This window comes from Lithobates pipiens, unplaced genomic scaffold (genome assembly GCF_037356315.1).
Source record: "Lithobates pipiens isolate NorthernLeopardFrog02 unplaced genomic scaffold, aLitPip1_a1.2 Scaffold_3, whole genome shotgun sequence".
NCBI lineage: Eukaryota > Metazoa > Chordata > Amphibia > Anura > Ranidae > Lithobates > Lithobates pipiens.
The window spans coordinates 60,352,475-60,376,749 of record NW_027507790.1 but is presented as its reverse complement, the minus strand read 5'-3'; the positions used below and the strand labels follow the sequence as shown (position 1 = coordinate 60,376,749).

The following is a 24,275-nucleotide window of genomic DNA, read 5'->3' as shown; positions in this document are numbered from 1 at the left end:
TTACATTTCTTAATCATCCATAACAAAACAAAGGAGCAGTAATTCTTAGATTATTGGGTCATTCTCCATCTCCAGGTGATTGGATAAAGCTTAAGTACTACAGGTATTGAGTGAGATCCAAGCCTGACTTCTGAAGATTAAGTACATAGCTGAAGTTCTCCAAAACTTGTACCGCCTGCTGAACATTTGGGGTCAATCCATCAACTGGGTGGACTCCATTCTGAATTTTCTGCATTTTTAAAAACTTGATGGATTTCTTGAAGACCAGAATGGGCCAGATTTCTCAGTATGATTGGGAACTGTGAAGAAAGTGTAATAAAAGTAGTGAGACTGCTCTTCTGCTGGCGGAGACCAAAGATACATTATGTGACGGGAGTCACTTTGGAAGGGTGGCCTGTAGAGGGGTCAAGAAACTCCTGGTTCAGCTACCCAGGCCCCTTTTATGTGTTCGTTACCCTGTGTCTTTTGGGGGCACAAGGTGAGAGGCCCAATCTGATCTGCACTAATCACTCAGTACAACCACACTGGACTCTGCATTTAATTTTACTCCTGTACCAGCCAGGTTCTTTAAACTGTTTAGATTAGAACACTGATATTGGACATTTGGACTGTGTACAGGAAACTAGTTGTTGGCTGCATGCCCTGATTTTGTTTATAGATGTGTTAAAAAGGAAGTAAACCCTGATGGGTTTTACTTCCTCTTTATTTCCCTGCAAAGGTAAAGTCTAATGGGCTACTATGCATCGCATAGTAGCCCATTGTATGTCACTTACCTGACGCAGGAGCCAGCGCTGTCACAGCTGTCCCCGCTTCCACGAAGCGGCCATCTTCTTTCTGGGTATCGCAGCTCCGGTGCTGTGATTGGCCGGAGCGTTATGACGTCACTCCTGTGCATGCGTGCCGGAGTTACTGCTAACTGCATGTTAGCCGCTGCTAGCGGCACGCTTCGCGCACCTGCGCACCGCTGTCTACGGCGCATACGCTGTAGACAGCAGTGCTTATCTTTTCCAAATATCTCTTAAACTGTGTAGGTTTAGGAGATATTTCTTGCACCTACAGGTAAGCCATAATCTAGGCTTACCTGTAGGTCAAAGTGGTCTGTAAGTTTGAATGTACCTGTGCCTGATGTTATTGGATGTTAAGTTTACCCTGCCTTGTTTCTCTATGCCAACAAGAAGGGGTAATTGTCCCCAGAGATATATACTTGTGTCTGTGCTTCAAATAATGTCTTATGCTTTTATTCACCCTACACTAATGTCTCGACAAGTGACTGGGTGAGCTGAGGGCTTTTGGATCATGCTGGTACCAGGCAAGAGAAGGTTATTCAGCGGACATACTCCCCAGAAGTCCGTCAACCATTCTATTTAAATAAAGCTTGATGGGGGAAAGCAGCAAAACTCCAGATTGTAGCTTCTGGACACAACTCTGCAGACCCAGTCACCTGAGACACCCACAAAGAAAATTATGCACATCGGTGTAGATTAGCAAAACCGTTATCCTTTGCGATGATTAAGGCTTGATTGGCCAAAACGCATTGGCATTTTTATGGCTGTATCTCACCTTGTCTAATGATAACCATTTTGCTGATTTCCACCGATGTGTCCTGCTTTTCTTTGTAGACCATGCAGTTGTGAGGAGACTTTGTAGCCAGGGCACTGGGGTTTTGTCCTTGGATTGTGTAGCACTGCCTCACTTGTTTCTACTTACATCTGAGACTTTGAGTCAGGGCAGCCGTGAGGGCCAATACAGCCATGGCCAAAAGTTATGAGAATGACACAAATATACATTTTCACAAAGTCTGCTCTTCAGTGTTTTTAGATTTATTCACATGTTACTATGGTATACTGAAGTGTAATTACAAGCATTTCAATTACATTAAGTTTATGCAAAGAGTCAATTATTTGCAATGTTGACCCTTCTTTTTTAAGACCTCTGAAATTTGCCCTGGCATGCTGTCAATCAACTTCTGGGTCACATCCTGACTGATGGCAGCCTATTCTTACATAATCAATGCTTGGAGTTTGTCAGATTTTGTGGGGTGTTTTTTTTTTTGTTCACCCACCTTTTGAATATGGACAACAAGTTCTCAATAGGATTAAAATCTGGGGTGTTTCCTGGCCATAGACCCAAAATTTAGATGTTCTACTACCTAAGGCAGGGGTCTCAAACTGGTGGCCCTCCAGCTGTTGCGAAACTACAAGTCCCATCATGCCTCTGCCTTTGGGAGTCGTGCTCTTAACTCTCAGCCTTGCAAGGCCTCATGGAACTTGTAGTTTTGCAACAGCTGGAGGGCTGCCAGTTTGAGACCCCTGACCTAAGGCACTACATTATCAATTTTGCCTTATGACAAGGTGCCTTGTCATGCTGGAAAATACATTGTTCATCGCCAAACTGCTGTTGGAGGGTTGGATCAAGTTGCTCTCTGAGAATGGTTTTGTACCTTTTGTACTTTATTCATGGATGTGTTCTTAGGCAAAATTGTAAGTTGGCACACTCCCTTGAATGAGAAGCAACCCTACATATGAAAGGTCTCGGGATGTTTTACTGTTGACATGACACGTGACTGATGGTAGCACTCACCTTTTCTTCTTCAGACAAGTTTTTTTCTGGATACCCCAAACAATCGGAAAGGGGATTTATCAGAGAAAATGACTTGATCCCAGTCCTTAGCAGTCCAATCCCTGTACCTTTTTAGAGAATATCAGTCTGTCCCTAATTTTTTTCCTGGAGAGAAGTTCTTTGCTTCTTTGAGCTTCTTTGCTGCCCTTCTTGACACAAGGCCATCCTCCAAAAGTATTTACCTAACTGCGCTGGCAGATGCAGTTACACCTGCCTGCTGCCATTCCTGAGTAAGCTCTGCACTGGCGGTGCCCCCGATCCTGCAGCTGAATCAACTGTAGGAGATGATGGTCCTGTCACTTGCTGGACTTTCTTGAGCGCCTTGAAGTTTTCTTAATAACAATAGAACTTCTTCTTGAAGTTCTTGTTGATCTGATAAATGGTTAATTTAGGTGCAAGTTTAGTAGCAGCAATATCCTTGCCTGTGAACCCCTTTTTGTGCAAAGAAATGGTGACTGCACATTTCCTTGCAGGTAACCATGTTTAACAGAGAAACAAGTATTTTCAAGCACCACCCTCCTTTTAAAGCTTCAAGTCTGTTGTTCTAATTCAGTCAGCATTACAGAGTGAATTCCAACCTTTTCCTGTTGTTTTTTTTTCTTTCTCTAGTTTCAACTGGTAATCTGGCCAGTAATACACCTCCTGTATGCAAGTGATCCAAGTTTTACCAGGTGGTACCTTGGTGAACACTGGCATCGGTTACAAAGTCTTACAGGCAGCCTTGTGAGGGCCTTTTCATTTCTTTTTCTTGTTAGGCTAAGATGATAGTTACGGATGGATCTGTTAGCAGCTGTTTGCTGTTGCCTGGTCCTCATGGGATTGCTTTTGGCTGTTCCAATGGTCTAAGACCTAACTCTGTCTTGTGATCTACAATTAAGAAATCTAGATCTCTTTATCGTACATCACAGGACAAAGAGCCATAGTAGTTAATATGTGGCTTATAGGCCACCTTCAGGTGATGGATGCGCCACACCCTAAGACAGGAAGTCGACTACCTTTTATAACCCCTCCCACTACTGGGACTACCTCAATTTTTTCGCCGGTGCCTTAGGTATTGGTCACAAGTAAAGATGTGCTATGCTGAGCTCCACTGGAAGACTCCTTGCTGGGGCGGGCTATACAACCGGATCCATTCAAAGTGTTTTTTCAGGCTGAATTGAATCGTACCTGGGACTCGTTGGTAGAAGAAACAAGGTTTAGCCCGTAATGCTTCTCTTTTTAGAGAACTAGACCCCAGGATCCAGTGCTTTGGGTTTTTTCAGCCATAAAGTTTCCTGGTGGGGTATTTTACAGGTCCAGGAGTGTGGTTACCACAATAAAAAGGGGCCTGGTTTCTGAAGGTTTTTTTTTTTTTAACGGAGCCCACCACAGAATCCCTGCAGCGGGAAAGGTAAGTGGAGATTTCTAAGGAATTTTAATTTCTCTTATGAATTGTTTCCTTTAAAAAGTAAATGTTGTGCCTAAAAGTCACCACTGGGGGCTGTGTAGAGCATGTACCTTGTCATGCTTCCTAAGATCACGCTGAGTCAGCAGAAGCTGCAGACTTCTCCCCGGCTTGACATTTTCCCAGAAGGATTTTTGGACCCTACCACTATATCCAGACCTTCTCTCACAGGGTCTGGTATTCTATCCTACCTTACAAACGCTAAATGTAACGGTTTGGCTATTGAGGCTCATATTCTGAAGAAGCGTGGGCTATCCGGTTCAGTAGTATCTACCTTGATTAATGTAAGGAATCTGGCTTCCAGAATCGTATTAGAGTCTGGAAGGATTATGTCTCCTGGTGTGAATCCGGGGGTTGGCACCCCAGGAAGTATGTCATGCAGAATCCTTGACTTTCTGCAGATGGGGTTAGAAATGAAGCTGGCCTCGAGTACTATCAAAGTCTTGACCTTATCAGTATTTTTTTCAACGACCACTTGCTTTGCATTCTTTGGTTTCGTAATGTTATTCAGGGGGTAACTCGGCTTAATCCTCTGGTTAGGTCACCCCGAACCCTTGGGACTTGAATTTAGTTCTATTGGCATTGCAGAAACAGCCTTTTGAGCCGATATGGCATATTCCCTTGGTCCTTTTGACAAGGAAACTAATTTTCTGGTAGCAATATCTTCTACAAGAAGGGTATCGGAGTTGGCTGCTCTTTCTTGTAAAGAACCATATTTAATTATTCACAAGGATAAGGTGGTATTGCGTTCTCATCCTTACTTTTTACCAAAGGTAGTGTCAGGTTTTCATCTAAACCAGGATAATGTTCTCTCTTCATTTTTTCCAGAACCCTGTTCTACGGAGGGGAAGTCACTACAGTCTCTTGATGTGGTGAGAGCTATCAGTCTACTTGAAGGCGACTACTCAGATCCAAAAAAACTGATGTTTTGTTTGTGTTGCCTGAAGGTCCTAGAAAAGGATTTCTAGATGGATTTGGCAAGTAATTGTTCAAGCTTATGGTTTGAAGAGGAGGATTCCTCCCTCTCAAATCAAAGCACGCTCCACTAGGGCTGTTAGTGCTTCGTGGGCAGTGCATCACCAAGCTTCCATGGCTCAAATCTGTAAGGCTGTAACTTGGTCTTCAGCCCATACATTTACCCGATTCTATCAGGTGGATGTAAAAAGGCATGAGGATATCGCCTTTGGACGTATTATGCTGCAGGCGGCAATATAAGTCCTCTAGTCTCATGGTGCCCTACTTTTATTGTGTCTCCCTCCCTTCAGTTGGCATTGCTCTGGGAAATCCCACTTGGTAACTACTATGGCTCTGTGTCCTGTGATGTATGATAAAGAAAATAGGGTTTTTATAACGGCTTACCTGTAAAATCCTTTTCTTGGAGTACATCACGGGACACAGAGGCCCCTCCCCTTTTAATACATGTATATTGCTTTGCTACAAAAACGGAGGTACTCACAGTAGTGGGAGGGGTTATATAGGGAGTGGACTTCATGTTTTAGGGTGTGCCAATGTCCATCACCTGATGGTGGCCTATAGCCCACATAGTAACTACTATGGCTCTGTGTGCCATGATGTACTCCAAAAAGGATTTTTATAGGTAAGCTGTTATAAAAATCCTATTTTTTGGCTTGCCTGTAAAATCCCTTTCTTGGCGTACATCACAGTTCCTCTTCTTTGGTCTTGCTTCAATATTGCTTGCTGACAAATCTAAAGCAATACTGACAGTGGGGAGGGGGGGGTTATGCTGAGTGGTGGTAAGCTTTGCTATTAGCCAGTGTCCAGTTACCTGGAGGTGGAGCATACCCCATGATCCAAGAATTAACCCTTCTGTGTCCTGTATTGTACTCCAAGAAAGGGATTGGACATTATGTCAAAACTCACATTTTCCTGAATGAAAACCACATCCACTGTCAGAAATTCTGTGCTGGGGAGCAGGACATCCACTTTTAATGTGTTACTAAATATAATTATTACCATTTATTTTGACTGGGCTATATTTTACTGCAGCGGCATGATGTTACAGCTGTATACAATAAAATTTCCTATTATTTCAGTTGTTTTGCATTATTACAAAGGCTTTAGCTGGTGTGTGTGCTGGTAATGGAGGTGGAGATGCTCTTTCCAATAATTTTTAATGGAAGAAGTTTAGAGAAGATGATAAAGTACAGTTAAATGTCAAGCGATGGTGTCATATCAAATGATGACAAAACCAACTCATCCTAGTCATACAACATTTAAGCAGTATTAAAGTGGTAATCCCCCTCTTGTGATATTTCTATGCTATGAATTAGGGCATTATGTTTTTCACTGGTGTAACTGTAATGCTTCATGTTGCAGACTGGCACCATCAAGGCTGCTGTACCAGGAACAACCATAACCACAGGTCAGTGTATTTGTTTTGTGTGTGAAAGCCAGAATAATGTTATCGCATGTGTGTTTTGGTGTATATATATATATATATATATATATATATATATATATATATATATATATATATATATATATATATATATATATATATATATATATATATATATATATATATTTTTTTTTTTTTTATGTAGAGCGAGAATGCTGGCATAGCTATGATTTGTGTGTGTGTTAGAGAAGAGTTCCACAAATATACGTTCGCTACACAGCAGACCATTCTAATTGAACTACTCAAAAGTGTGTTTTGATAATGAACGCAAAGAAATACCAGTTTCCTAACACATGAGTAAATAGTTTCATACAACTGACCCCCCCCCCCCCAAAAAAAAACCCCACTATGGCAGGTTAAAGAGGAAGTAAATCCTGATGGGTTTACTTCCTCTTTCATTCCCTGCAAAGGTAAAGCATAATAGACTACTATGCATCGCATAGTAGCCCATTATGTGTCACTTACCTGACACAGGAGCCAGCGAAGTCACCCCCTGTCCCCTGTAGTCCGGCGCATCCATCTTCTCGGTGGTTCTCGCCGCTGTCATTCAGCGAAGCCGCAATGACGTCACTCCCGTGCATGCGCACTGGAGCTGCCACGCGCGGCATATCATCGTTGACGGGTGCCGCGCTCAGTGCGCCGCTGCAGACAGCGGTGCCTGTCTTTCGACAAATATCTCCTAAACGTGTAGGTTTAGGAGATATTTCTTGGACCTACAGGTAAGCCTTAATCTAGGCTTACCTGTAGATCAAAGTGTGTTGTAAGGGTTTACAACCACTTTAATTAGGTTGCTCTTAGAATTGCCTATTGTCTATATGTACGTACAGTGCCTTGAAAAAGTATTCACACCCTTTAAAATTTTCCACATTTTGTCATGTTACAACCAAAAACGTAAATGTATTTTATTGGGATTTTATGTGATAGACCACCACAAAATTGCAGATAACTGTGAAGTTGAAGGAAAATGATAAATGTCTTAACAACATTTTTTTTTTTTTACAAATATCTGAAAACTGTGGAATGCATTTGTATTCAACCCCCCTTTACTCTGATACCCCTAACTAAAATCTAGTGGAACCTATTGTCTTCAGAAGTCAGCTAATTAGTAAATGGAGTCCACCTGTGTGTAATTTAATCTCAGTATACATACAGCAGTTCTGTGAAGCCCTCAGAGGTTTGTTAGAGAATCATAGTAATTAAACAGTATCGTGGAGGCCAAGGAACACACCAGACAGGTCAGGGATACAAATGCACACCACACTTTTCAGATATTTTATTTGTAAAAAAAAATTGAAAACCATTTATCATTTTACTTCCACTTCACACATATGAGCCACTTTGTGTTGGTCTATCACATAACATCCCCGTAAAACTCATTAACGCTTTTGGTTGCAACATGACGATGTGGAAAATGGCAAAGGGTATGAATACTTTTTCAAGGCTTTGTATTAGCTATGTAGACTGCATGCCTCTACAGGGTCAACGACTAACAATTACTTTCCTTTTCTTTTTTTTTTCTTTTTTTTTTTTGAAAGTTCAAGGGTTGTTTCAATAAGTTAATAGTTTATATTTATGCTGCCACCGAGTGGTCATTGTTTTATTTACACTCAATTTGCTGTGTATCCGCCCCTCTTATATGATGTAATTTCCTTGCTTCCTCATTGTGAGTTCCTGTATTGTTCCTGGAGGTATTCTTTACACAGATCGTGTACAGACCGCCCCCCAGAAACATAATTTCCTGCTTGTGTGATTGGTTTACAGATTTTTTCCAGAAGTCTGCATTAAGATTCAAGTCAGATATTGGGCATCCCTTGTCCAGGGATCCAGCACTTTCCTCATCCAGGCTGGTTCTTTGCTGCTCTTTGGGTCTCTGGCATCGGCATGTTTACCAAGGAATGCTGGCTGTGAGTCCTTGCTGCTTCATAGCTGGCTTCCTAGTGCACATGCATGAGCCACACTGTGCCTTGTGAATGTGACAATGGGACCTCAATTACTTTCCTTTTAAGACAAACTATAATAAATAAGAATGTGGTTGAGCTGCATAAGTAGCGGGTGTACACTTGCCACGATAATGTGCATCAAAAATGACAGTGCAGCCTCATCTGCGCACATCCGTCAAGGAGAAAAAAAATTACTTATTTACAACATGTTCTAACGGAAACGAAAAAAAAAAATGTTGTCAATTTTTTTTGCGAGAAATTAAAAACCCAGTGATGCGTAACCACTTAATTCCAAGAAGGATTTGCCCCCTTAATGATCAGGCCGCTTTTTGCAATGCGGCACTGCGTCACTTTAACAATTGCGCGGTCGTGCAACATTGTACACAAACAAAATTGACATCCTTTTTTTCCCACAAATAGAGAAATTGACGTCCTTTTTTCCCCACCAATAGAGATTTCTTTTGGTGGTATTTGATCACTTCTGCGGTTTTTATTTTTTGCGCTATAAACAAAGAGTGACAATTTTGTAACTTTTTTTTTTTTTACTTTTTGCTTTTATACATATCCCCCAAAAAAAAAAGTATTCATCAGTTTAGGCTGCAAGATTTTGGGTGGCTGTTGAACCTAAAAAAGTCGGTGCTTATACCGACTCAGCGTTTGGGGTACCTAGGCTTACTGCTGGACTCCATGGAAGCGAGAGTGTTTCTCCCTTCAGACAAGCTGCAGACTCTCAGAGCCGCGGTGAGACTATCGCTGAACCGCAGGTGGCCATCGCTACGCTTCTGCATGCGAGTCCTGGGACTCATGGTGGCTTCCTTTGAGGCAGTGCCGTATGCCCAGTTTCACACCAGAGTCTTGCAGAAGGAGATCTTGATGAAATTAGAAAAATCTCCGTCATCCCTGGATCAGCAGATTCGGGTGAGACAGTCAGGGACTCCCTGCTCTGGTGGCTGAGATCCCCGGCACTTCGGTCCGAGAAGTCGTTCCTACCTCTATATTGGACAGTAATCACAACGGACACCAGCCTGGCCTGTACTGGGAGTACAGTTGACCCAGGGCCTCTGGTCGGGGGAGGAATCCAAGTTGGCGATCTACGTGCTCGAGCTACGAGCGATTACGCTATACCTCTCCACGTTTTCGATGAGACTACGAGGGAGTCCGATCAGGATCCAGTCAAACAACGCCACGGCGGTGGCATATGTCCATCATCGAGGAGGAACAAGAAGCTTGGCTGCAGCACGGTAGGTCGCTCACATCCTTCAGTGGGCAGAGCGACATGTACCGGAAAACTGGCAGGCTCACTACCTAAGTTGCCAGATGCTGGACCCAGGAGAATGGGCGCTGCATCTAGAAGTGTTCAGGCTACTGTGCCTGCGGTGGGGCACACCAGACGTGGATCTCTTGGCTTCCCAGGTGCCGAGATTTGTATCCAGGACAAGAGATCCTTGGGCCGACGCGTCAGATGCGTTGGTGGCTCCATGGGGTCAGTATCGACTGATCTACGCCTTTCCTCCATTAAAGCCACTACCACGTCTGCTTCGCAGAGTGGAGACCGAGGGGATTCCAGTAATTCAGATTGCCCCAGATTGGCCTTGGCGCCCCTGGTACACCAACCTAATAGGCCTGGTTGCGGACGCTCCCTGGCGACTACCGATGCGAGAAGACCTTCTGTCTCAAGGTCCGATTCTCCATCCTGCTTTACCATCGCTGGTTTTAACGGCATAGCTGTTGAGAGCCAGGCACTAAGGAACCAGGGCCTATCGGACTCTGTGATTTCAACTATGTTGAGAGCATGGAAATCATCTTCTCGGAAGATATATCATCATACCTGGAAGGCATACATCTCTGTGTAAGGAGAAAGGGTGGCGTCTGCGCACCTATTCCGTTTCCAGGATCCTGCTGTTTCTGCAGGAGTAGACCAGAAATTGGCTTTTAAGCACCATTAAAGGACAAATATCAGCCTTGGCTGTCTTTTTTCAGTGACCCCTGGCATCTCACACTCTAGTGAGCACCTTTGTTCAGGGGGTCCGACATGTACATCCACTGTTAACCCCGTGGGATCTGAACCTGGTGTTATTGATGCCTCAGAAACTGCCATTTGAGATCATCAGAGAAATTCCCTTGACTCTTTCCCAGAAAGTGGTCTTTCTAGGGGCCATTACATCAGCCAGGAGGGTTTTGGAACTGGCGGCCTTGTCTTGCATGTCGCCTTATCTGGTTATCTGTAAGGCTAAGGTGGTGTTGCGTCCGCAACCTTCTTTTCTGGTGGTTTCAGCGTTCCACATTAATGAAGACGTTGTGCTACCATCTGTTTCCTAAACTAATACATCCTAAGGATGTGGCCCTTCATTCCTTGGACTTGGTCTGGGCTCTAAGGGTGTATATGTCTGCCACGGCTCCCTTTCGGAAGTCAGACTCTTTGTTTGTTTCGGTAGCTGGTCCAAAAGAAGATATGGTGGTCTCGTCTTCCACCATTTCCAGGTGGATCAGATTGTGGTACAGGCCTACACCTTGAAGGAGCAGGTGCCCCCCTTTCCTGTCATGGCCCATTCCACCAGGTCAATTGGAACTTCTTGGGCTTTCCGAAATCAAGCGTCAGTCACTCAAGTGCGTAAGGCGGCGACTTGGTCATCCGCTCACACCTTTACCAATTTCTACAAAGTGGATGTAAGCGCATCGCCGGATGCCTGTTTTGGCCGCACAGTCAATAGAGAACAAGTAAACGCAAGCACTGGAACACTAAGGTAGCAGAGTAAAGCGATGAGTATAGCTCTCTCAACAAAATTAGCCATCAATTTTATTTGTGCAGCCCTCACTTAGTTTTTTTTTCAGATCAAGCTGTCCAAAGTTTGGTCTGTGTATAATGTCGGATTCACATTTATGCACTGTAGCAACACATGAAAACTGCAATGTACTTGCATTGCCCCAGTAGGCATGGCAATGCACTACTGCACGTTATGGTGTTCTGTTTGTAAAAAAAAAAAAAAGAAAAATCTGCAAACTCAGACAGGAATCAGATCGCATGGGTGTTCACTGCTGCTGATTCTGCTGCAGTCAAAAAAAAAAAGGGTCTTGTATGAGTTTGATGGAAATTCAGTCATACGATCTTCATGGCTGAAATCGCATCGCACAGAGATTGCATGTGACTTTCACTGCTGTGCGGTGCGAATCACATCCGATCTCGGACATCGCAGCATTGTGAACCGGCTCTAAAGAGATAACATTTTAAAGACCCTATATATATATATATATATATATATATATATATATATATAGAGTACAGACCAAAAGTTTGCACACACCTTCTCATTCAAAGAGCTTTCTTTATTTTCACGACTATGAAAATTGTAGATTCACACTGAAGGCATCAAAACTATGAATTAACACATGTGGAATTATATACTGAACAAAAAAGTGTGAAACAACTTCAAAGTAGCCACCTTTTGCTTTGATTACTGCTCCGCACACTCTTGGCATTCTGTTGATGAGGTTCAAGAGGTAGTCACCTAAAATGGCTTTCCAACAATCTTGAAGGAGTTCCCAGAGATGCTTAGCACTTGTTGGCCCTTTTGCCTTCACTCTGCGGTCCAGCTCACCCCAAACCATCTCGATTGGGTTCAGGTCCGGTGACTGTGGAGGCCAGGTCATCTGGCGCAGCACCCCATCACTCTCCTTCTTGGTCAAATAGCCCTTACACAGCCTGGAGGTGTGTTTGGGGTCATTGTCCTGTTGAAAAATAAACGAAGGTCCAACTAAACGCAAACCGGATTGAATAGCATGCCGCTGCAAGATGCAGTGGTAGCCATGCTGGTTCGGTATGCCTTAAATTTTGAATAAATCCCCAACAGTGTCACCAGCAAAGCACCCCCACACCATCACACCTCCTCCTCCATGCTTCACGGTGGGAACTAGGCATGTAGAGTCCATCCATTCACCTCTTCTGCATCACACAAACACACGGTGGTTGGAACCAAAGATCTCAAACTTGGACTCATCAGACCAAAGCACAGATTTCCAGATTTCCTCTGGTCTAATGTCCATTCCTTTTGTTCTTTAGCCCAAACAAGTCTCTTCTGCTTGTTGCCTGTCCTCAGCAGTGGTTTCCTAGCAGCTATTTTACCACGAAGGCCTGATTCACACTGTCTCCTCTTAACAGTTGTTCTAGAGATGTGTCTGCTGCTATAACTCTGTGTGGCATTGACCTGTTCTCTAATCTGAGCTGCTGTTAACCTGCGATTTCTGAGGCTGGTGACTCAGATGAACTTATCGTCCGCAGCAGAGGTGACTCTTGGTCTTCCTTTCCTGGGGCGGTCCTCATGTGAGCCAGTTTCTTTGTAGCGCTTGATGGTTTTTGCCACTGCACTTGGGGACACTTTCAACGTTTTCCCAATTTTTTCGGACTGACTGACCTTCATTTCTTAAAATAATGATGGCCACTCGTTTTTCTTTACTTAGCTGCTTTTTTATTGCCATAATGCAAATTCTAACAGTCTATTCAGTAGGACTATCAGCTGTGTACTGTATCCACCTCCTGCACAACACAACTGATGGTCCCAACCCCATTTATAAGGCTTGAAATCCCACTTATTAAACCTGACAGGGCACACCTGTGAAGTGAAAACCATTTCAGGTGACTACCTCTTGAAGCTCATCAACAGAATGCCAAGAGTGTGCGGAGCAGTAATCAAAGGAAAAGGTGGCTACTTTGAAGAACCTAGAATATAAGACATATTTTCAGTTGTTTCACACTTTTTTGTTCAGTATATAATTCCACATGTGTTAATTCATAGTTTTGATGCCTTTATTGTGAATCTACAATTTTAATAGTCATGAAAATAAAGAAAACTCTTTGAATGAGAAGGTGTGTCCAAACTTTTGGTCTGTACTGTATGTTTGTGTGTGTGTGTGTATATATATATATATATATATATATATATATATATATGTATGTATGTATGTATGTATGTGTGTATATATATATATATATATATATATATATATATATATATATATGTATGTGTGTATATATATATATATATGTATATATATATATATATATATATGTGTATATATATATATATATATATATATATATATATATATATATATATATATAAATATAATTTTTTTTTTACATAAACTAAAATTGGAATAAAGTCAAAGAGAATACAGATAGTTTACTTTTTCACGTTAAGATATCCATGGTCACAGTGTAAAATCATACACAGTATATAGACGTATAACCCGTACATTCATTTTAAGGGGGACGTTTCAGAAAATTTTAAATAAGGTATTTTGAAGCAGAATAACAGTGCCCATCTGCAGCCTCACCATTGCCATCAATGCAGCCTGATCAGTCCACATCAGTGCAGCCTCACCATTGCCATCAATGCGGCAGCCTCACCATTGCCATCAGTGCAGCAGCTTCACCATTGCCATCAATGCAGCAGCCTCACCGATGCCCATCTGCAGCCTAGAGGGGACAGGGAGGGGGATTAGACGAGTGCCGACAGATTAGATACAGTGAGAATCTCCTATGATAGACAGAACAGTGGTCCAATGGCAGCCCAGGAGACGGGACTTACTATTACAGATGCCGCCAAGTAAACAGGAGATTCTCACTGTATGTAATCTGACGGTACTCGTCCCGCCACCCTCCGAGGCAGCTAAAATTAAAGTATTGGCGTATAACACGCACACGCTATTTGCACCCAATTTTCATGATGAAAAAGTGAGTGTTAATTACAGTATATATTTCCACATTGCATTTCAATTAATTCCAGCCTATTTATTTGGATGACCTTAAGGGCCCGTTCCCGTGCGGCTTTCCACACCACATTACGGTCACTGTCGCTGTTTGTTCATTAAGGTTCTCTAACAAACATCCGAGGGCTTTACAGAACAGCTGCATTTATACCGAGATTAAAGAGGAAGTAAACCCTGATGAGTTTACTTCCTCTTTCATTCCCTGCAAAGGCAAAGCATAATGGACTACTGTGCATCGCATAGTAGCCCATTATGTGTCACTTACCTGACACAGGAGCCAGCGAAGTCACCGCTGTCCCCTGTAGTCCACCGCATCCATCTTCTCGGTGGGTCTCGCAGCTTCGCCGCTTTCCTTCGGCATAGCCGTGATGACGTCACTCCTGCGCATGCGCACGGGAGCCGAGACGCTCTGCATTGCGCCGCATCTTCGTTATCGAGGATGCCACGCTCAATGCGCCTGCGCGCCGCTGTCTACGGTGCCCGTCTTCGGGCAAATATCTCCTAAACCATATAGGTTTGGGAGATATTTCTTGGACCTACAGGTAAGCCTTAATCTAGGCTTACCTGTAGGTCAAAGTGGTTTGTAAGGGTTTACAACCACTTTAAATTACACACAGGTGCACTATTTACTATTTTGCTAACTTCTGAAGGCAATTGGTTCAATATTTTAGTTAGGGTTATCAGAATAAGACCCCTTTCACACTGGGGCCGCGTTGGCTTTGAAAGCACTGCCCATTCACTCCAATAGGCAGGGGCGTTTTGGCAGCTCTGTATACAAAACGCCCCAAAGATGCTGCTTGCTGGACTGTTTTTTCCCATCCTTTAAGCGCTCCCTCCCCAGTGTGAAAAGTCACACTGGAATGATTGAAAGTTTTTCAGGCGCTTAGCATAGACTATATCCTGCGCTAAAGCACCTGAAATCCACCTCCGTGTGAAAGGGGTCTTAGGGGGGCTCAATACAAATGCATGCTACACTTTTTCAGATATTTATTTGTAAAAAACATTTTTTAAAACATTATAATTTTCCTTCCACCTCACAATTATGTGCCACTTTGTGTTGGTCTATCATATAAAATCCCAATAAAATACATTTACATTTTTGGTTGTAACATGACAAAATGTGGAAAATTTCAAGGGATATGAATGCTTTTTCAAGTCACTGTATATGTACATGCCCTTTGCATCTGTTGCCATTTTTTATTTATTTCACAGTCACTCTCAGGGCACGTTCACACTGAGCAGTGCCAGGCGTCTACGGGAAAGTGTCACTATGTCTAGCGGCACTTTACCGGCATTTTAGTGGCACTTTCACACTTTCAGGCTTTCGCATTGGAGTGAGAGGTGCGGCGCTTTACAGGTGCTATTTTTAGCACTATAGCACCTGTAAAGCGCCTTGGTGTGAAAGAGGTCTTAGTAGAAGCATCGAAACTCATTGTTTCACTATTAATTGCAAGAAAATATAATTTGCTGTATATGTGGGTAGTCCTAATATGCTCTAGTGGATGTTGCTCTTGTGATCGTCTAAATTTACATATTTAAGTATTCAACACATTTTCTATTCCCTAATTTAGGAACAGTCACTGCAAATGTTCTTGTAAACACAGTGTCTGGAGTGGCAAGTGTTCCCTCTGCAACCTTCCAACCCATCAACAAGCGACTGGTGTCTCCTGTGGTAACCGGTGCAGTTTCAGTAAGTGTTCTTTGATAATAACTATGCCTACAAAGTTACAAAATCATAATACAGTAATCAATAGCAGGTGCTGAGGAATCATCTCTTTTCTGATCTGACTGAAGTAAACAGCAGTTTATTTATTTTAATGTGGGGTAAGTTTGGTACACACCAGCAGTTTTTTCTTTTTGTTTTTGTTCGACCCAGCGGGCTGAACGAAAAAAAAAAAAAGAAAATCTCAGAAGGAGACGCTTTACTAATGATCTGATGTTATTACAGCGATTGTGTTCTGACAGGGAGTGCGCCCCCCCCACCCCCACCCCCCCTCTGCCAGAGCACACCGAATGGCTGAGAGCGCTGATTAGATACCGATCGGCACACCTATCTCGGTCATGCCCCTTCAACAGAAGCCGGGCCGAGTGTCGACCTGTTTTTATTAAGCCGGTCGTTACCGCCAAATATTCGGTCCATGTGTTACGGGGCTATAGACTTTAGATTGTCTGATTTCACCAGATAATGTAAATCCATGTGTTATTGCCTGTCTCTAAATCAGATGTGGGCGCGGTGTCCATCAAAAAAAAGAAAAAATTTGAATCGTGTTTTTTTTTTTTATTATTATTATTTTTATTTTTTTTAATCGCAGATTTTTATTTTTTAATGACCCAGCTCTAGGTACAGCGCTGTGTATATGGAGGTTTTCTATGTATTTGTTCTATGTATATATTTTTTTGATTAAACTGGAGGGATGTGTGTCTTTTTCACCCTGACTATCTATGGAACTAAGAAACGGGTGATTTTTGACTGAAAAAGGAGTTTTCCTAAAACAGGGTGAAAATAGCAAGAGAGTAATTTTTTTAGAGCAGGTCTTTCTAATAGAAAATATCACTTGTATCCCGTGACACTGACAGATGCATCATTTTTGGATTTTCCACAAAATGTTTACCAGGACAAATTGTAATGGCCTGTCTCTCCAACAGGGTCAAAGACCGCAAAAACCTGACACTGGTTTTAAATCTTATCACCTTAATCAAAAACTATAAAATATGTATCTTAATCATACAGTACACGAAGCAGGCTACTATAGTATACTATACATAGATCCTGGCTTATGGGCTGATACTTTCAGGTTATTGGACACTGGCAAACTTGTGAAGGAATGCCCCCTGTGACTCCCATTTATAACCCTACCCTACTTCGTCAGTCCTCATTTTTTTCCCTAGTGCCCCAAGGTGATGGACCGTGTCTCCCTTACGAATAAATGACTATTAGCTTAAAAGTTAACTCCAATTTTTGGGGAAATAAAAAAAAAAAATACAATATACAAGTCCAACACAAGCCATATTATAATATATTAATATTAAAAATGATCTTTCCTTTCCAATCTGCCTCACTGTAATTGTGTGTAAAATGCAATGCAATATGGTAACCGGAAGGTATTCTGTACACAGACTGTGTACAGAACCCCCCAGAAATGTAAATTCCTGCTTCTATGATTGGCTCACTGATTTTCCCAGAACTCTGCACTAACATACAATTCAAATTTTGCGAATCCTTGCATACTCTGCAACAAAAATTAAGTTTCTCTTTCGTTCATTGACGGACACAGCACCTTAATCTTGACCTTAGGGTTATAGCGCCATCTTTAGGAGAGGACTAGGTAGAACACATAAAAAACAAACACAGTACCGCACAGGAGGTGGTCCTACTGGTTATAACCCCTCACTCTGCTCCCAAGAGCTCAGTTTTTTTCTGCCTAGTCTAGGAGAAGGACCTGGCTCCCTGTAGGGACCAGTGGTCTTTGGAATTATTTATTTTTTGCTGTTTTTGTTTCCTGTGATCTACAATCAACAGCCAGGCTGGGTGACAGGCTGGATAATATAGATCCTGGTAGTCTCCCCAGCCTGGCCATCGAGCGTGTGCGGACCTTGGCTCCGCACTGGGTCAGCCGCGACAGACCCCATTCTGGTCCAGGGGCGGCCAGCAAGCTATATGCTCTGGGGCACACATATAACCGGACTACTGCTATTTGAGTCACTGCTCGGGTGATGGGTCTGTCAGTGGAGTGTGTCCAGCAGTCCCTGCAGGAGGGGTAAGTATGGTTCTACCTGTTTAGGCAGTTTGGAGCAGCTGGGCACTCCCTGGGAGGTTGATGAGTGGGTTGCTCTCTCTCCCTTTCTTCTCTTCCTCCTCTTCATTCTAAGGGGCGGCTGCGTGGCTGGGCATAGGGGGGTGCGGAGCACGTACCTGGCTGGGAATCCTCTGGGTGGTCCCTGGGTCCTGGCGGGGGTTGCGGTTGGTGGTCTGCTTGTTTTATACTTCTATTTGGTGCTTTTTTGGGTTTCTTTGTGCCGCCATGTGGGGGGAATGTCGCCACGGGAACCGCGGCCATTTTCTCGTAGCCACGGCCATTTTTCCAATGTTTTTGGGCAGCCATTTTCTTGTAGCCATGGGGGACGGTCTCTTTTACACTCTAGCACTGGACGGCTGTTTAAGCCTGGAACAGTGCAAAATCTGGCACCTCGTGGTGAAAAGCAGAGGGGAGAACGGATGGCGGCAGCACAGCGCAGAACCTGGGTCAGGGTGGCAAGTCCTGCGGGGGGCCCCTCAGTCTGTGGCAGCTAGGAGGGTAGACATTTTTTTGTTACTTGCCTTAGGTCCCTAAGGGTGACAGGCGAGAGTGGGTCACCATAGAGTCAGAGGCTGGTGCCTTTTCTCCAGACACCCCTGTGATAGCAACCGGTTTCCCTACACCTGCGGTGACTATGGATTCTCTGTCGGTGTTCCTGGAATCATTTGTTGCCAGGGTGTAAGCGGCATGCGTGCGCAAGGGGGGATAAAAAAAACGCCCCCCTTTCTGGGGAAAGCTCTGATTCAGACTCTGGTCCTGCTGTGGCAGGCGGCCCCTGTTCTGATGCTTAAGAGGATACGGTCCAGGACCATTCGGACAGCAAGGAGGAAGACTTTGCGTCCGTTTCAGTGCAGGAAAAAGCGCTAGTAGGAGCACTTATCGCAGCAGTGCGCGATACCTTAAAGATAGAGGATAAGGGCGGGGGTATCTGCAGAGGTGTTGGCCCCTTTTGGGTCCCACAAGCCGGCCCGCACTGCTAAGGTGTTTCCTCATCTAACTTATTTTGATACGTTTATTTACAAGGAGTGGGAAAGCCCACAGTGGGCCTTTCGAGTCCCGAGACGTATGGCGGTGCGTTGCCCCTTTGAGGAGAGTTTCCTTAAAAAATGGACATCTCCTCCGGTTGACCCCCTGATATCTAGGTTAAATAAGGTAACCATGATTCCGGTGGAAGGGCCCCCCTCTTTCAAGGACCCTGCCGACAGAAGGACCTAGGCGGTTGTCTGTTCTATGTTTACGGGGGTGGGGTCAGCATTGTGGCCGGTGTTAGCCACGCCTCTGTTGTCTCAAACACTTCCTGAATGGTTTAAGTTGTTGCACCACGAGTTGGGGAAGGAACAGGTTTCCCCAGTCTGTGTGGAACTGAGAGACCAGTTGGTGCACGGCCTTAAGTATGTCATGTCTGTGATGCGGCCCAGGATATGGCCCCTTTGCCTTCTAGAGCCTCAGTATGAGCAGTGGTGCTGTGTCACCTGATTTGGCTTAAGTGCTGGTCTGCAGACCAGGCATCTAAGAAAGCGCTGGTGTATTTACCCTTGCAAAGTGAGAGGCTATTTAGCTCCTCGCTGGATGACATTATTAAGAATGTTACTGGGGGAAAGAGTACTTTGCTCCCACGGTCCAGAAAGGGTAAGGAGCCATGCCGTAGGCAGAGGTCCTCTTTTTCCGATCAAAAGTGGCTTTTTCGTCTGTCCGAGTCGGCAGGTAGGCATTCCCAATCTGACAAGGTGCCCACTGAGGGACAAAAGCGTCCCTGGTTTCGCAAGTCGAACAAATCAGCTGCCGCATGAAGGTTCATCCCAGCCCGACTCTCGGGTGCGGGGGGTCGCCTTCGGGAGTTTGCAGTCCGGTGGACCTCTCTCCTTTCCAACCAGTGAGTCTGCAAACTGGTTTTGTCAGGTTACAAGATAGTTTCTTTCTTGTCCGCCAGACAGATTGTTTCCCTCCAACCTTCATCTCCTTCCGGCTTGTCGGGAGACCCTGTTTGGGGCAGTACAGGACTTACTACTGCGTGGGGTGGTCGTGCCTGATGTTGGAAAGGTTTCAGGGATTCTACTCCAATCTGTTTGTAGTCCTGAAGAAGGAAGGGGTCCGTCCAGTCCTGGATCTCAAGGCTTTCCATTGCTTTGTGAAGGTGCGGGGGTTCAGGATGGAATCGTTTCGTTCCGTGGTCGCACTTCATCAAGGGAATTTTTTGGCGTCTTTGGACATCAAGGACGCATACTTGCATGTCCCCATATGTGTTAGACACCAGAGGTTTCTGCAATTTGCGGTTGGGGATGAGCACTACCAATTTGTACCTCTTCCCTTTGGCCTAGCGACGGCGCCAAGGGTCTGCACCAAGGTGCTTGCCCCAATTCTGGAGTTGCTAAGACGAGGGGACGCGATCATGGGTTACCTGGACGACCTCCTCCTGAGAGCAGCTTCTGCCTCAGAATTAATGGAGGATGTGGCGATCACCATACTGACTCTGGAGTTTGGTTGGGTGTTGAATCTCCAGAAGTCGGTGTTGGTGCCGACTCAGCGCCTAGAGTACTTGGGGTTGCTTCTGGACTCCTCAGAGGCAAGACTCTTTCTCCTTTGGAACAAGCAGCAGACTCTTCAATCCGCGGTGCAGTTGTTGATGTCCCACAGGTGGTCGTCGTTGCGTTTTTGCATTCGGGTTCTGGGCCTCTTAGTAGCAACTTTCGAGGCGGTACCGTATGCTCAATTCCACACTTGAGTCTTGCAGAAAGAGATCCTATCCAAATGGGACAAATCTCCGACATCCCTGGATTGTCAAATTCGGGTCAGTCGGCTAGTCGGGGCTTTGCTTCTCTAGTGGCTGAAGTCTCCAGCCCTTTGGTCCGGGAAGTCGATCCTTCCTCTTCATTGGACGGCGATCACAATGGACGCCAGCCTGACCGGGGGGGGGGGGGGGGTGGGGGGGGGTGTGGGGCATCCAGTCGGCCCAGGGCCCCTGGACGCAGGAAGAATCAGCCTGCCGATCAATGTGCTGGAGCTTCGGGTGATCAGGCGATGCCTCTCCACATGGTCGCAGAGGCTGTAGGGGCATCTGGTGAGGATCCAGTCTGACATACGCCACTGTCGTGGCATTGTCAATCATTAAGGGGGTAAAGGAGCTCAGCTGCAGTGCTGGAGGTCTCTCACATCCTACAGTGGGCAGAACGGCTCGTGCCGGCTTTGTAAGCCGTATACATTCCGGGCGTAGAAAACTGGCAGGAGAACTATCTGTCGTCAGTTGCTGGACCAGGGGGAATGATCACTGCATCCAGAAGTTTTTCGGCCCATTTGCCTAAGGTCGGTCATGCCGGATATGGATCTCCTAGGCTCTCGGTTCAATTGGCAGTTGCAGAGGTTTGTGGCCAGGTCAAAGGACCCCTGGGCGGAAGCGTCAGACACTTTGGTGGTCCCATGGGAGCATGATCGGTTGATTTATGCCTTTCCCCCTCTGACTCCTCCCTCGTCTGCTACGTAGAATGGAGGCTGAGGGGATTCTGGTGACTGCCCCAGATTGGCCTCGACATCCTTGGTACGCCGACATAGTACAAATGGTGGCGGATGTTCCTTAGCGGCTGCCGATGTGGGAGGACCTGCTGTCGCAAGGCCCAACACTTCACCCTGCTTTACCGTCGCTGGTTTTAACGGTATGGCTATTGAAAGCCAGTTGCCGAGGGACCGAGGACTCTCGGCTTCGGTAATTTCCACTATGCTGAGGGCGCGGAAGTCTTCTTCCCGGAAGATTTATCATCGCATGTGGAAGACCTACATCTGCATGTGTGAAGAGATGGGGTGGCTTCTGTGTACATATTCAGTTTCCAGGATCCTGCTGTTTTTGCAGCGAGGAGTGGATCAGAAACTTGCATTAAGCACCATTAAGGGGCAGATATCGGCTTTGGCTGCCTTTTTTCAGCAACCTTTGGCGACTCATTCATTGGTAAGTACGCTTGTTTTGGGTGTTCGGCATGTGGCGGCTCCGATATGTGGGATCTGAATCTGGTGCTTTCGGTGCTTCAGAAACTGCTGTTTGAAAACATTAGGGAGATCCACTTATTAACCCTCTCTCAGAAAGTAGTCTTTCTAGTGGCTATCACGTTTGCTAGGTGGGTTTCTGAGTTGGCGGCCTTGTCTTGAAAGGCCCCCTACTTGATCCTCCACAAGGATAAGGCGGTGCTGCGTCCACAGCCTTCCTTTCTTCAGAAGGTTGTTTCGGCTTTTCATCTAAATGAGGACATTGTGCTCACGTCCTTATGTCCTCGGCCGTCGCATCCCAAGGAGGTTGCTTTACATTCTTTGGATGTGATCCATGCTCTGCGGTTGTATCTGTTTGCTACAGGTCCTTTCCAGAGGTTGGATTGTGTGTGTATCCATGGCTGGTCCAAAAAAGGGCCTGGCGGTCTCGTCTGCCACCATTTCTCGGTGGATCAGACAGATCGTGGTACAAGCTTATGCCATAAGGGGGCAGGCGCCTCCCTTTCCTGTCATGGCGCATTCTACCAGGGCGGTTGGTGCTTCCTGGGCTTTCCAACGTCAGGCGGCGACTTGGTCTTCAGTACACACTTTCACCAAATTTTACAAGGTTGATGTGGGTGCATCTTCGGATGCATGCTTTGACCGCAAGGTTTTGCAGGCGGTCGTTTGAGGTTGAGACTCCCCTGTTGGGTTCTTTTTGTTATGGTTGGAGTTTATTCACTTTATGTTCCCACCCCTCGTTTTTTGGCACTGCTTGGGTACGTCCTAAGGTCAAGTTTAAGGTGCTGTGTCCGTCAATGAATGAAAGAGAAAATAGGATTTTTGTACTCACCGTAAAATCCTTTTCTCTGATGTTCATAGACGGATACAGCATCCACCCCTCCTATTTATGTTTGTACTTTTTTTTTGACGAACTGAGCTACTGGGAGCAGAGTAAGGGGTTATAATCAGTAGGACCATCCATTGGGCGGTACTGTGTTTGTTCTTTGTGTTCTGCCTAGTCCTCTCCTAAAGGTGGCGATATAACCCTAAGGTTAAGATTATGGTGCTGTGTCCGTCAATGAACATCAGAGAAAAGGATTTTACGGTGAGTACAAAAATCCTATTTTTGGTGAGATGCTATCAAAGGGATAGAGATCCTGCCACTTTCTTCATTAGAAGTGCAGCAGCTGATCAATAATGAAAAGGGCCTTTACCTCAAAACCTGTTGCTTAAAAGGTGTTAGCTGGAGTTTGACTTTAAATATCTGGCAAAGTCCATTCAAGGTTGCACTCACACTCAAGTTTGATTCTTCCCTCTCTCCATTACCCCACTGGTCTGCGCTCACACTGGACCAATGTTATTATGCAAAATAGCCAAACCTGCATTTTTTAAATCATCATTTACAGCTGCCCATGATAGACCTCATCATTGATCATTATCTGTGAGTTTAGTTTAGATGTTGTATATTTTACTTATCCTTTAACTTAAACAATTTTTTAACACTTAAACAATTTGTTACCATATAAATTATTTTTTGTTATCAGTCTGCTGGAACAGCCACTGGTCAGTTAGTTCAACAGAGGACAGCAACAACACCCACAGAGATGGTGACCATAGCAACCAGTCCAGGAGTTCGAGCTGTGACTGCGGGGACTGTGGTATCTACAAACCTTGCACCCATTCAAACTCAGGCAAGAGCCATTGTGACCCAAGTAACAACAGGTAGCATACTGAATGCTTTTTTATATCTTATAATGAATTGCAGTTTACATTTCATTCTGACTAACTCTTTTGTCATATTTTCCAGCCACCTCTACCACTGGCGTTCAAATAGCCGGAAAAACCATAACCCAAGCTCAGTTTCAGCTGCTTCGGCAACCGGCTACTGCCCAGGTGCAAGTACCTCAAATACAGGCCCAAGCACAATCCCCAGGTCAAATAAAGGCCGTTGCAAAGATATCCTCGGTAAGTTAAAATATGCTGCAGGATATTCAAATAGGAATGGGAAATAAGTTACAAAAAGGCTTATGTACTGAAAGTGTGCGTGAAACAAATCCTCTTTTTTTTTTTTTTTTTTTGTTTTGTTTTTTTAAATACACGTCAGAAACCATTTGCAGTTAGCCTTTTATATATATATTCCTATAATGTATGTGTGTGTGTGTGTATGTATGCTGTTGACCCAAAAGCAGAAATAAAGTTAGCACAAACCTTTTGATATTGCAAGTTAGAAATAGTGCATGCATGCACACTTCTAAATCTGTTATCTTAATCGTACAATACAGGGCACAGGCAACTTATTCATACACTTAGTTTTAGGCTCGTACCTTCAGGTGATT

The 24,275-nt window shown here is 44.6% G+C and overlaps 1 protein-coding gene across 9 annotated transcripts in view; it reads left to right on the top strand.

The window, feature by feature from the left end:
* The window catches only part of LOC143940419 (E1A-binding protein p400-like), a 198,696-nt gene that overhangs the window by 137,380 nt on the left and 37,041 nt on the right, over positions 1 to 24,275 (top strand). For all 9 annotated transcript variants that reach the window (XM_077461762.1, XM_077461761.1, XM_077461758.1 and 6 more), the window contains 4 exons: positions 6,401 to 6,446; positions 15,760 to 15,878; positions 23,484 to 23,661; positions 23,747 to 23,904. In XM_077461762.1, the coding sequence (XP_077317888.1) occupies positions 6,401 to 6,446; positions 15,760 to 15,878; positions 23,484 to 23,661; positions 23,747 to 23,904 (501 nt within the window). The remainder of the gene's footprint in view (positions 1 to 6,400; positions 6,447 to 15,759; positions 15,879 to 23,483; positions 23,662 to 23,746; positions 23,905 to 24,275) is intronic.